Source organism: Heterodontus francisci, chromosome 33 (assembly GCF_036365525.1).
Source record: "Heterodontus francisci isolate sHetFra1 chromosome 33, sHetFra1.hap1, whole genome shotgun sequence".
Lineage (NCBI taxonomy): Eukaryota > Metazoa > Chordata > Chondrichthyes > Heterodontiformes > Heterodontidae > Heterodontus > Heterodontus francisci.
In genome coordinates, this window is record NC_090403.1 from 38,321,717 (window position 1) to 38,333,901 (window position 12,185).

General features: G+C 41.6%; 1 protein-coding gene across 12 annotated transcripts in view; it reads left to right on the forward strand.

The window, feature by feature from the left end:
• hdac5 (histone deacetylase 5) overlaps positions 1-12,185 on the forward strand; it is a 384,161-nt gene that overhangs the window by 261,713 nt on the left and 110,263 nt on the right. For all 12 annotated transcript variants that reach the window (XR_010969069.1, XR_010969070.1, XM_068013317.1 and 9 more), the window contains one exon: positions 10,842-10,975. Coding sequence is in view for 10 of the 12 variants with exons in the window: in XM_068013317.1 (XP_067869418.1) it covers positions 10,842-10,975 (134 nt within the window). In the remaining 2 variants the exon portion in view is untranslated. The remainder of the gene's footprint in view (positions 1-10,841; positions 10,976-12,185) is intronic.

A 12,185-nucleotide genomic window follows, 5' to 3' on the forward strand; every position in this document is an offset into this window, starting at 1 on the left:
TGCTGGTCTAGGAGTTCCTTACAGTGTGCCTCAAAAAGAGTATTCTGAACCATTGTGGTGTGCTGCATCCTGCACAGCCTTGCTGTACAGAAAGGCCAGCATTTAATGCAAGCACAGCAGCATCCTCATCAGACAAGGAAGATCAGGATGAAACTAAGGAAGAAGCAGGAGAAGGAGGATCAATGCTTTGCAGCCAGAGATACCAGGAATGAGTTAATATCACAGTGAGTGTGGTGACATTCTCATTTTCCTGCCCTTTAAACTTGCACACAGCCCCTCAGCATTAACAATCCTTGTTAAATCTTTCACAACTCCCATAATTCTTCATTAAAAAACATTGAAATTATTCAGCCAACTTTTATATCAATAACATACTGACAATGTAGACTCAGAAGCTGCAATTAAAACCACACTGCAGACTGCAATGCCAAGTGTGATAAAGGTAACCTTTAATTCCCAAAACAATAATTGCCTTCCCTTCATTTCTCAACCAAGTATCAACCCATGGTGCCTTTCTTGTAAGAAGTCTTTCTAAGTTTACTATTCCTATGAATTTCTCCATAGTTTTCCTGGCAAATCTAATGAAAATCTGCTATTGCTCACGTTGACCTCCTTGAGATACTCCTGGCCAGGTGTCTTCTGGTTGCTCAAGCCACCATTACAGATATTGGTTGAGGAGGTGTTGAAGACGACATGTTGACCTGAGAAAAAGCAACTCATACTGCTCCCATAGCGCCACTGCCATTCCCTCAGGGCAGGGGCTCATCACATCCATGGGTCTAAGGGAGAGCAGACTGAAGAAGATGAGTAACTCCTTGAAAGCCCCGATATATTCAGTACACCAGTCTGTCCAAGGTGGAGCTAAGTGTTTAGATGGCAGTCGTTTGAGCTTCCACCAAGGCTGAAAAAGCTGGTGACACTTACTTCCATTGTCAGGGCCTGGCTACAGCATCTCTGCAGGTGGCCACACTCTCCACAGTCAATTGCAGAGTGCCAATACCATGTGAGATGATGGCCCACAGGCTAAAAGCAGACTCTGCTATACTTTCATTCATAGTGGTGACATTGTATTGACGAGCTTTCCTATACCTCGTATGAATGCTTGAGAGCAGCAAGCAGTTTTCTTTTCATAGTTAGGCCTCATCTCTGCCTTGCTCATTCGAGCTGGGAATGGACCTGCCCTCTGAAAAGCTGTTTCCTGTACTGTCCTTGCCACCAGTGCCTTCTGCTTTTCACTCAAGTTGGTGTTTCACCATATACAAACCCATTATACATTGGTGCTTGGGAGAGATGGAGCACGCGATGGTGCATCCTCAGAAGGATTATCCTCTGCCGAACTGTCTTCCTTACAAATTTCTCATTGAGAGGGACCTAGAGGAGAAATAAAAGGAACAAGAATTAGAAAGGCACAAAGTGGCTGAACGTTAGCAGGTGGTGGTCTTCAGAATGCAGCTTGAAATTATAAAGCTTGTTGAATATTTGTTGAGGTGAATGAAGGGGTACAAGTAATATCCAGACACCCTGCTCAGAAAACTTAGCTACACCATCTACATTTTTCATAGTTTTTCCCAGGCCACCAATATCCCGGATTTCCTGTTCTGTTTGCCTGAGGGCTAAGACATCTGATGTTCCTCCGTCACATTGGGCTGGATTTTGTGTAGGAGGTGGGGTTCCTGGGGATGAAGTGGGTCCCAGTGGGGGTCCTCTGTGGGCTACAGATTGCCCACAGAAGAGGGGCTCCCACCTCCACTAAGCCCGCAGGGAGGGCGTCTCATGTTGCAAGGCGCCCTCCCTGTATGGCGGAGCAGTCCCTGCTGCTGGTAAGATCACAGCAGTGGCGGGAAGAGGCCCTTAATTGGCTGTGAAGAGGCCACTTAAGGGCCTCAATTGGCCTCTGGGTGGGAAGAGCGTCGTCAGCCTATCCCATCCCCAGTAAGATTGCTAGGCGACAGGCTGTCCGCCCACCCACCCCCCGCCACCCATCACAATTCTCCGTGCTCCCCGCCTCAGGGAGCCCGTAAAACACAGCCCATTTTGTGCTGCCTTCACCTGCAGAAACAGAGCATGAGAGTTGGGGTGTGGCTATTGAAAAGGTAAGGTGGAGATGTGTAGGATTTCAGCATATAATGCTTCTGCCAAGAGCTGGCAAAGAATCAAGATGGAATGAGGATAGGGAGGTGATGAACATAAAACCAAGTGTGTGATTGTGATGTGAAGGAGTTCCGACAAGAGTTGCTAGGACATGAGAAGAAAATACTGTTAGTGTGTGATGTGAAGAGAACAAAAGAAGAGGTGAGCTTACTTGGATTGAGGAAGAGAAGTGTTGCAGTGTATCATTGTGATTGTATATTGAAGGATGTGATGGAAGGAGGGAATTGTTGAGAGCGGTGGGGGAGGCGCAGTGAAAGGAGTTTTGACAGGTGTTGTTGATGGAGATGAAGAGCTGTTCTCAGCACTGCTGCTCTTGAGGTAATTGAAACCGGGTACTGAGGGTGACATTGCTGGCACCTACTCAGCCACTGAAAGTCAATATTTTTTATTCATTCACGGGATATGGATGTTACTGGCACAGCCAGCATTGAGAAAATGATGGTGTGCTGCCATCTTAAATACAACTGAGTGATTTGCTAGGCCATTTCAGAGGGCAGTTAAGAATCAACCGCATGGCTGTGGTTCTGGAGTCAGGCATAGGCTAGACCGGGTAAGGACGGCTGATTTGTTTCCCTAAAGGGCATTCTTGAATCAGTTTTTAATGATCTGGTGGTTTCATAATCACCATTATTGATACTAGCTTTTTATTCTGGATACACTTCATTAATTGAATTTAAATTTCCGAACTGCCATGGTGGGATTTGAACTCGTGTCTCCAAATCATTAGTCCAGGCCTCTGGATCACTTATCATGTAACATAACCACTATGCTATTATACTCGTTATAATTCTCATAATAGTGCTTCTTGCAACAAAATAATAGTGAAATCTGGCATCAGGAAGCTGGTGGTGTGCACCTTTGTTGCTGCTGTTTAAGAAAGCGCTGTCAGGCCTGCGCAGCAGCCAGTCTACTGTTTTCCTTGGATTCTGTTTACCCCTGGTCAGTGGGAGAATGGATCCTTAGAGATCAGGAAGAGTCAACCAGATTAACCTTCAGACATTAAACTCACCAAACAATACCAGAAGACTTACAGTCTTTCATTCCATGCCTCCACATTCAGTTGAATGACTTGGCCCACGAAGCAGTGGAAGGTCTACAAATGCTCCTGCAGCTGCTATTTTCTCCAGTCATGAATTGAAAAATCTCTCAAATGTTGGCACACATTAGGGCAGTAGTTTCAATTGGTAGCCCAGCCAACTGCTCACCTCCAACAATAAGTGCGAGGAGATCATGGACTTCTTTGTCGCTAAGATTGAGACCATCCGATCAGTTGCCTCTGTCGCGTCCTGCTCTTCCACTAGTCCGCCTGGCCAAACTTCCTCTAATGTTACCCCTGCCTTAGCCCTGAACTCGCATCTTTCTCTAGTTTCTCTCCTATCCCCTCATACCCTCTCTGAGCTCATCTTGTCCATGAGACCCACCTCCTGCTCCCTCGATCCTGTTCCTACTAAACTACTGACCACCCAACTTCATTTCATGGACCCTCCTATTTCTATGATTATGACAAGGGTAAGCTTTCTCCCCTCGTCCTTCTCAACACAGTTGACCACGCCATCCTGCTCCAGTGCCTCTCCACTGTTCTCCAGCTGCATGGGACTGCTCTCACTTGGTTCCGTTCTTATCTCATCGTAGCCATAGAATCACTTGCAATGACTTCTCTTCCTGCACCCGCGCCGTTACCTCTGGTGTCCCCCAAGGATCTCTCCTTGGCCTCTCCTGTTTCTCAACTACATGCTGTCCCTCGGCGACATCATCTGAAACCACAGCATTAGTTTTCACATGTATGCTGATGACACCCAGCTCTACATTACCACCACATCTCCCAATGACTCCACTGTTGCTAAATTATCAGACTGCTGATCTGACATCCAGTACTGGATGAGCAGAAATTTCCTCCAGTTAAATATTAGGAAGACTGAAGCCATCGTTTTCAGTCTGCACTCCAAATGCAGTTCCCTAGCTACTGACCCCATCCCTCTCTCTGGCAAACAGTCTGAGATTAAACCAGTCTGTTTGCAAACTTGGTGTCACATTTGACCTCATATTTGCACTATCACTAAGACTGCCTATTTTCATCTCTAACATTGTCTGACTTTGCTACTGTCTCAGCTCATCTGCTGCTGAAATCCTCATTCATGCCTTCATTACTTCTAGACTTGATTGCACTCCTGGATAGCCTCCCACATTGTAACCTCTGTACACTTGAAGTCATCCAAAACTCAGCTGCGCGTGTCTTAACTCACACCAAGTCCCGTTCACCTGACACCCCTGTACTCGCTGCACCATTGGCCCCTGGTCAAGCAACATCTTGATTTTAACATTCTCATCCTTGTTTTCAAATCCCTCCATGGCCTTGTATCCTCCAAGATATCTGCGCTCCTCAAATTCTGGCTTCTTCTTCATCCCCAATTTTAATCACTCCACCATTGGTGGCCGCACCTTCGGTTTCCTAGGCCCTAAACTCTGGAATACCGTCTCTACATCTCTCTGCCTCTGTACCTTGATTTCCTGTTTTAAGCTATTCCTTAAAACCTACCTCTTTGACCAAGCTTTTGGTCAACTGACCACCTATATCCTTATGTGGCTTGGAGTCACATTTTTGTTTAATAATGCTCCTGTGAAATACCTGAGGGTGTTATGTTACATTAAAAGGCACTATATAAATATAAGTTGTTGCTGTGCATTGTGGGTAGGGCCACGCAACCCCTCCGTAGATGTCTGGTACACTGTTATTATCTGTCGAGGGCAGGACTCCTTAGATAGTCATCTGCATGCTATTCTGCCAACAGCTGCCATCATCTGTCTCCACTCAACTACATCTGGCTCCATGTCCATATCTGCATCCCCTGACTTCCATGTCCTCTTTGTTTCACCAAGTGCAAATTATACACCTGCACAATCTGGATCCTCCTTCATTGGGTGTCTGTGGCCTCCTAAGGGCAGAGAGAGGGTGAAAGATTGAATGAGTGGTCACCAATGTTGCCAGAGTTAAATTGGTTTGCAATGTTTCGGTCTTCAGCACCCTGTCTACTGGTTTGCAGCCTCTGGAACAAAAAGAATACTGTTAACTTTGGTCTGCTTGAACAGCTTAATCAACTATTTTGCAGATATTTTATGGAATAAGTGGGAGCTGGTAGACAGATTGAAGATTATATATAGAATCATCACATAAAAACTCTCAGGTAACCACTAAGACACAACAATTCCTACATCTCCATTTCTGATTGCCAGGCCCTTCTCTAACCAAGGATAGTAATATTTTCAATTCAGTTTCTGAGAAGTTAATACCTGGCTTCTGTTGCAGCAGCCATTTCATTCCCTCTTGCCAGAGTCTGCTCACTCTGTTATAATCCAGAAGTCCAGGTGGTGAAGGATGGAACTGGAGCCAATCTTACACACTTTTATAAGCATTTATATACAGATACACATTATAAACAAGTACCTCCTAACCCCAACCTCCGCAGTTTCAGTATGTTCCAATTTATAGGAGCACAAGTAGATCCCCAGTTAATGCCACCACCTGCATATAATTAAATACAATTAACAGATTTCCTTCTCTTTGAATAAAAATTAGAGTTTATATATACCACCAAAATTTCAAAACAAATTAAATCAAAGACCTCCATATTCTGTACAAACCATTATATTGCGAGAATCTTGACTTCTAGGACACCTAACAATTCATTTGTACATGCATTTCTTTTTGGAAAACCATCTGATAGTTGATCACTTGCATTCACCCATTTAACTCTAGATATTTCCTTTCTTTCTTGCATTTGTTCTAAGCCAGCAAGGTCAATCCATAAACTTTTCTCACTCACCCTTTTTGTAGAGTGTACATTATCCTATAAGGAACAATTACCTACATAACATTCCATGAATATTCAATGTTCAGTATGTTCATTGTACAGCATCTCACTTAAAATATTTAACAGGTTGAATCCCGTATCCACTGTCTCCAAAAGAGCCAGTGTTTCGGCTCCAGAGTACTTTTAGCAACCTTTTTTATTTTCTTCGCTTCCCAAGTTAAAGAACAACATTTCCCATTCTCGCCAATCAGAAGCTAAAAATGACTAGCTTCGTGTTCTTTGGATCACCTGGGGAAGAGAACTTCAGGACACACTTATCCAGGTTTAACTTTCTTAATGTTTAATTTGCCCTTACAACATTCTCTTTTCGGGTGTTTCATCATAGTGCTTAACTCCAACACACCAAAATTAACATCTAGTCTAGCCTGAGTGCACAACCAGCTCAACTAACCAATCAAGCTTTGCAATTGCTCTATCTCTTTAAGTATAACATCTTTCTATGATGACCTAGTACAATCATCAACATGCATCATGAAATGCCTGAAGGTTTTCTTTTATGATAACCACTAAAACATTGTGGGATCTGCTTTTAGTTGAACGCAACCTCTTTTCAGCAAAACAGATCTCTCAGAAAAATACTATACCCTGGAGGCATCATTCAGGCCATAGATGTGTTTGTTTAGTTTCCATAGGTTTCCTTCTGCATCTGCTGCCTCTTTGGGCGGTTTCAGAAATACTTTTCTCTGAAAAGTATTTCCTTGCAGAAATATGGTTTTTATGTCAGTTGATCTACACTCCCAAGAATAAGTGGCTAAAAAGATTTTTAAGATTACTTTTCCAGCTGTGGGAGAATCCACCCTAATATCTATTACCCAGTCGCTCTTCAAAACTTCTAGCAACCAGCCTCGCTTTAGCATTGTAAGTCTCAACTGCAAAGACTTTTTTCAGTGCAGGTCCACCTGTGTATTAAAGCTGGTTGACCCTTATCTGGTACCTTCCGAATAAACTCCAAAATCTCCAGTTGCCTAACTCCCTTTGTTTTGCCTGTCATTAGTTTATCCTCAAGTTATTGGAAGCCACCAAAACGTCACAGTCATGAGGACTTCTGCTTCTAGTTCTGGTGCGAGATTGTTCTTTGGCCTTTATTTCATTGTCTAATCTACTCAAACTATGGCGTCTACTTCCACATTCATGTCTGTCAGGACTACTATTATGAGATCTCCCTCTTGCACTATCAGAGGATCTTTCTCCAGTTTGTGATTATATTCTGACACAAATGTCACTTTCGGACTCTCACTACTTGCACTGCGCTTTCTAACTTTTCACTCTTTCACCCAATTTTGTCAGTCCATGGACCATGCTTCTTGGCCATCATCCTGAACATTCAACCAATATTTGAACTTGCCAGTAGCTTTTCCTGCACATCGCAGAATGGTCACACCCCTCCAATCATTAGACCCCTCTGGAATATATGTCACCTGAGTACCCAGTCTGGGCGGTTGGCCTGTGGATGCGATATCTCTGTCATGTGTGTCATGATCACTCGCATTACCGCTATCCAGCCCCTGATCTCCCACATTCTGTTCCTCAGAACCCTCATCACAAAACATATGAACATTTGAGGTACAGTGCGTCTTGTTTACGTCTATCAGCTGCTTAGAGTCTGAGATTTCGTAATTAATTCCGAATAATCGTGAGGAATGCACCTTAACAGTTTGATTGCCATGTTTGAAAAGTACTGTCTTAACATCACGACCTATTGCCTTACCAGGGCCTTTCCGTTTCCTATGACTCTTTTTTTTCTGGTATATCAAGTCTCCTAAATTAAACTCTGTCTCAGATGATCTTATACAATGCCTCCGTGCTTTCTGAATTTTCTGAGACCTCAGCCTTGAAGAAAGCCTATCTCTGCATGTAAAGCATTCAAAGGTGCAGAAAAAATTAAACTAATGGCAGCACTTTCACACAAAACACTAGGTAATTTGGGATTTTGCTGATAGACCAAGGACAATATTCTCCAACCATCTGGAGTGAATTCTGGCAGTGTCAACTTGTAGTCTGGTTGATCAGCTAAATTTTTATGCAGCATTTCATTGATCCCCACACCATTCCTTTGACAAAGTCCATTGCTGAAAAGACTTTCCGCTGCAGTATTCATGACCTTGATGTTCATATTTTCACACGTCTCTGAACTCGTCATTGGCAAATTCCCCTCCATTATCGATCAGAAACTTTGGTGTCCCAAGTCCAGTCCCTGTCCATTTCTTCATGATTTTGTCTATAAAAACACTTTTGTCCTGACTATGTATTATTGTTAAAAAGACCAAATCTGATCGCCAGACTTATAAAATGTAGGAAGAAAATATTTCTGCCTTTGTCCCATGCCTTTAGATCCATGGCAGCTTCCCCCTTAAAGTCACGTGGCAGTGGAAGGCTTACAATAGGACTTCGCAGCATCCTTCGATACTTTTTTTTTACAGATTTCACACTTCTCACATCTTTTTTATTAGCCTTGTGTAGTCTTCCTCAGAATTCTCTTTGTCATATCTCTTTTTGAGGACCCTTCTTCTTTGCTTTGGGCAGTTAACTGCTTAATTATACTTGAAATCACACCTGAAGCACCTATTAACTGTTCTTTGGACATTCTTAGGATTCACTTGTCCTTTAGTTTTGCTGCAATTTTGTCTTCTGTAATAGCCAGATCTGTTATAGGTGCATTTATCTCATTCTGCCTGTCTTTAATCCTTTCTTTGTATGGACGCCTGGTCCGGTATCTGGGCTATTTGGAAATCTGGCAATCATTTCTTGTATTCTTTGTGTCACCACAGAATGTCTCATTCCTTCCATGAAAGCTGAAGGAAATGACTATTTCCCCAGGAATTTTTTTAAGGCAGCAGACATCTGATCTAACAGAGTCTCACTCTCAGAGAACCGAACACAGTTAGCATGAGTAACCTGTCCATATGAGACACGGTAACACAATCCAGCAATTTAAATGCTAGTACTGATCTAAGGATCCCTAAATTGAATTTTGTCAATCTCTTATACAATCTGTTAAAGTCCATGATATATTCTTCCATGGAATGACTATCTGTTTTCTGAAATCTGTCAAAGTCTGATCATACCTCATAGGTATTTAACAGATCATCTTTCTTGTAGATTTCATCCAAGAACTCTGAAATAGAAAGTCCAAACCTTCATCGCTATCCAACTGACAGGCATCCCTTTCACAGAATACTTCTAATTTTACTTCTTGCAGGAAGCGACAACGCCAAGTCGATACCTTGTTTTCTCTCTGGTCGGGTCGTAATCTATGTCCACATAACAACTTCATTCATCCACTGGTTATGTGGATCAGATTTTGAGAACCTGGGAGGGTAATCATAACCTGACAATTTATACTTGCTTTCTCCCATTTTCCACAATGGCCACTAGGATTATAGCTTTCTATATGAAAAGTTGTTCTTAATTTCCACCTTTCACCTTATCTAGCCATCCTCTGTTACCATGTTATAATGTGACTTGCTGTCATATTTTGTTTTTATAATGCTCCTGTGAAGTGCCTTGGAACATTTTATTATGTTGAAGGTACTATATAAATATTAGTTATTGTTGTTATAAACCAGAAAGCCAGATAGTGAAGGGTAGAACTGGAGCCCATCTTTGCACACTTTTATAAGCATTTATTTACAGAGATACACATTACAAACAAGCATCCCCAACCACTATAGTTTCAGTTTGTTCCTATTTATAGGAGTACAAGTGAATCCCCAGTTAATGACCACCGCCTGCATACAAGTTAATATTCAATTAACACACATCATAGGTGGGATTAGATTGGGCGGCTAGATTTTTCGGCCGCACAGACGCGACGGGCTGAATGGCCTCCTTCTGTGCCGTAACTTTTCTGTGATTCTTATCATGCAGTCCTTTAACTTCTGATATTGCATTCTTGCTTAGTCCCCTTCCCAATTTTCGTTGCTTCCTTCGCAAATCTGGCCCAGGTCGATTGTTTCAGTTATGCAAAAATTATGGAAGTTAGCTACCCCAAGCTTTCTGATCAGAACAGCGTCACCAGATTTTGGCGGACATAAGTCCTGTCCTCCTGCGCTTACACTGCCTCAGTGGGAACCCAAGAAATTCAGGGCCACTTTTTTTTAGATGTAGGAGCTGGACTTCATCAGATTGATGACAGTGAACCTCTCTTCTGGCTGCAAGAATCCTAAATGAAAGCAAAATACTGCAGATGCTGAAAATCTGAAATAAAAATTACTGGAAAACAAAACAGGTTGGCTAGCATTGGTGGAGGGAGTAACAGAGTTAACGCTTCAGGTCATCAGAGCTAGAAGATGTTAGAGAATCCTATGTGAATTGAGTTTGAGCTATCTCAATCCACTTTGTATATATGTGAGTTCACAACATCATGTTCAGAACTTGGCAATGCCATTCACAGAAGTCATAAATACGGCAGTGAGAAACTGATGTGCCACTTTGGTGGGATGGCAAGTACTGTAAGGTTTATTGTTGGGGCAGAAGAGAAGCAGCTTTCTGTTTACCTAAATATGTCATTTATAATCAGACTTAACCATGCTGGATCTGATTAGTCCCTGTTGCTGTCAAAAGAAAAATTGGAGAAAATAGCTGCTCCCCAATACTAATGTACCTTGCCAGCAAAATTCTATTTACAAATTATGCATGAAATGTATTTGAACTTCTTCCAGGAGTTGATAAAATGTAACCTGCTAGCTAAAATTTAAAATTACAAGGTGTGTTGGATTTACCTGACTGGTTCAAAGTGTGTTGCATTGTTAAATAAAAATGTAAAATAGGTTACAGAGCGCTTTTAGTATGCCACTTTGTTAATTTCTCTCCTCTCTGTAGGTTTAGTATATGACACTTTCATGTTGAAACACCAGTGCACTTGTGGGAACACTAACAACCATCCAGAGCATGCAGGGAGAATACAAAGTGTCTGGTCCAGGCTTCAGGAAACAGGGTTACTCAACAAGTGCGAGGTAAGAAAGCAGGGAAAGTGATGACTGTTGCTCAAGAATTTTCCAAAAATACTGGAGCCAAATACAGTTTCCCAGGAATTAATGAATAAAAAAGGATTGTTTCAACTCACAAGCATTGACTTATCAACTATGATCCTGATATAAGCATTGCGAATTTTTTTTTTCTCAATCTGCTTCCCCAATGTTAAGTCTTTTTTTAAAAGTTTTTGAATATGTCAATCCTGGATAAGGATCTTAAATATGCACTTGTAATATGCACATTCATTAAATTAGTAGAAAGTTCCATTGAATACAGTTGGAAAGAGGGCCCTGTTACGAAATTGTGACCTGAATTGTGTTTAAAGCATGTGCTTATGGGCCAAGAATCACAAAATTGGACTAATTTGGAAACATGGGCTGGCACCTGAAAAGGTGTGAAACATGCAACAGCAGAGTACACTGATATCTAATCTAAAACTTAATTTTGATCAAAACTTACTTCATCCTGTTAGTGTTTTGCATTAGCTTAAGAAGTAACAATTCACATTGAATATGTGATATGTTTTTTTGAATGACTTCTTGCGCCTTTTCTGGAAAGGCCTACAGTTACTCTTTTCAGGCCAAAAGTATTCCTTCTCAAGTGATCTTTAATTGCTGGCCACATCATTTGTTGTACTAACTATATGAAATGGATGTTTATTAAAATGCACGAGTCAGTTTGTATATTTCTCTAGGATTTCCACCTATTGTCCAGTCCTAAGGATTTGAAAAACCTTTATGTGCATTAATGGGAAATGGGTTTGATCAAGCATGTGCAAAAGCTGAAGGTTGGTGCTTGCACATCAAGAATTGAATTTTTCCTGTTGTTACGACCGAGGCGGGAGGAGTGCACTGTTAATTCAGTCCCACTTCTCCACAGGTCACAACATATATTTAAATTTTCCCACATACTGATACTGTCAATTATTTTTCCCCAGAATAAACACACCAACCAGGTTTCTTTAATAAACAACAAAATTATCCATTTATTATAAACCAAGTCTTAACCAATAATAAAGTAAAACATATACACAAATTGCAATATTAAAGCCCCTTATTTATTTTAGACCTCACACACACGTACATACACACCAGTTAACCGGGGAGAAAAAAAGGGATTTTTGTTTACAGCTGTTACAAAGAAATGCAAGGAATAATAAGAAAAACATTTAGGCTGAAAAGAAGGTATGGA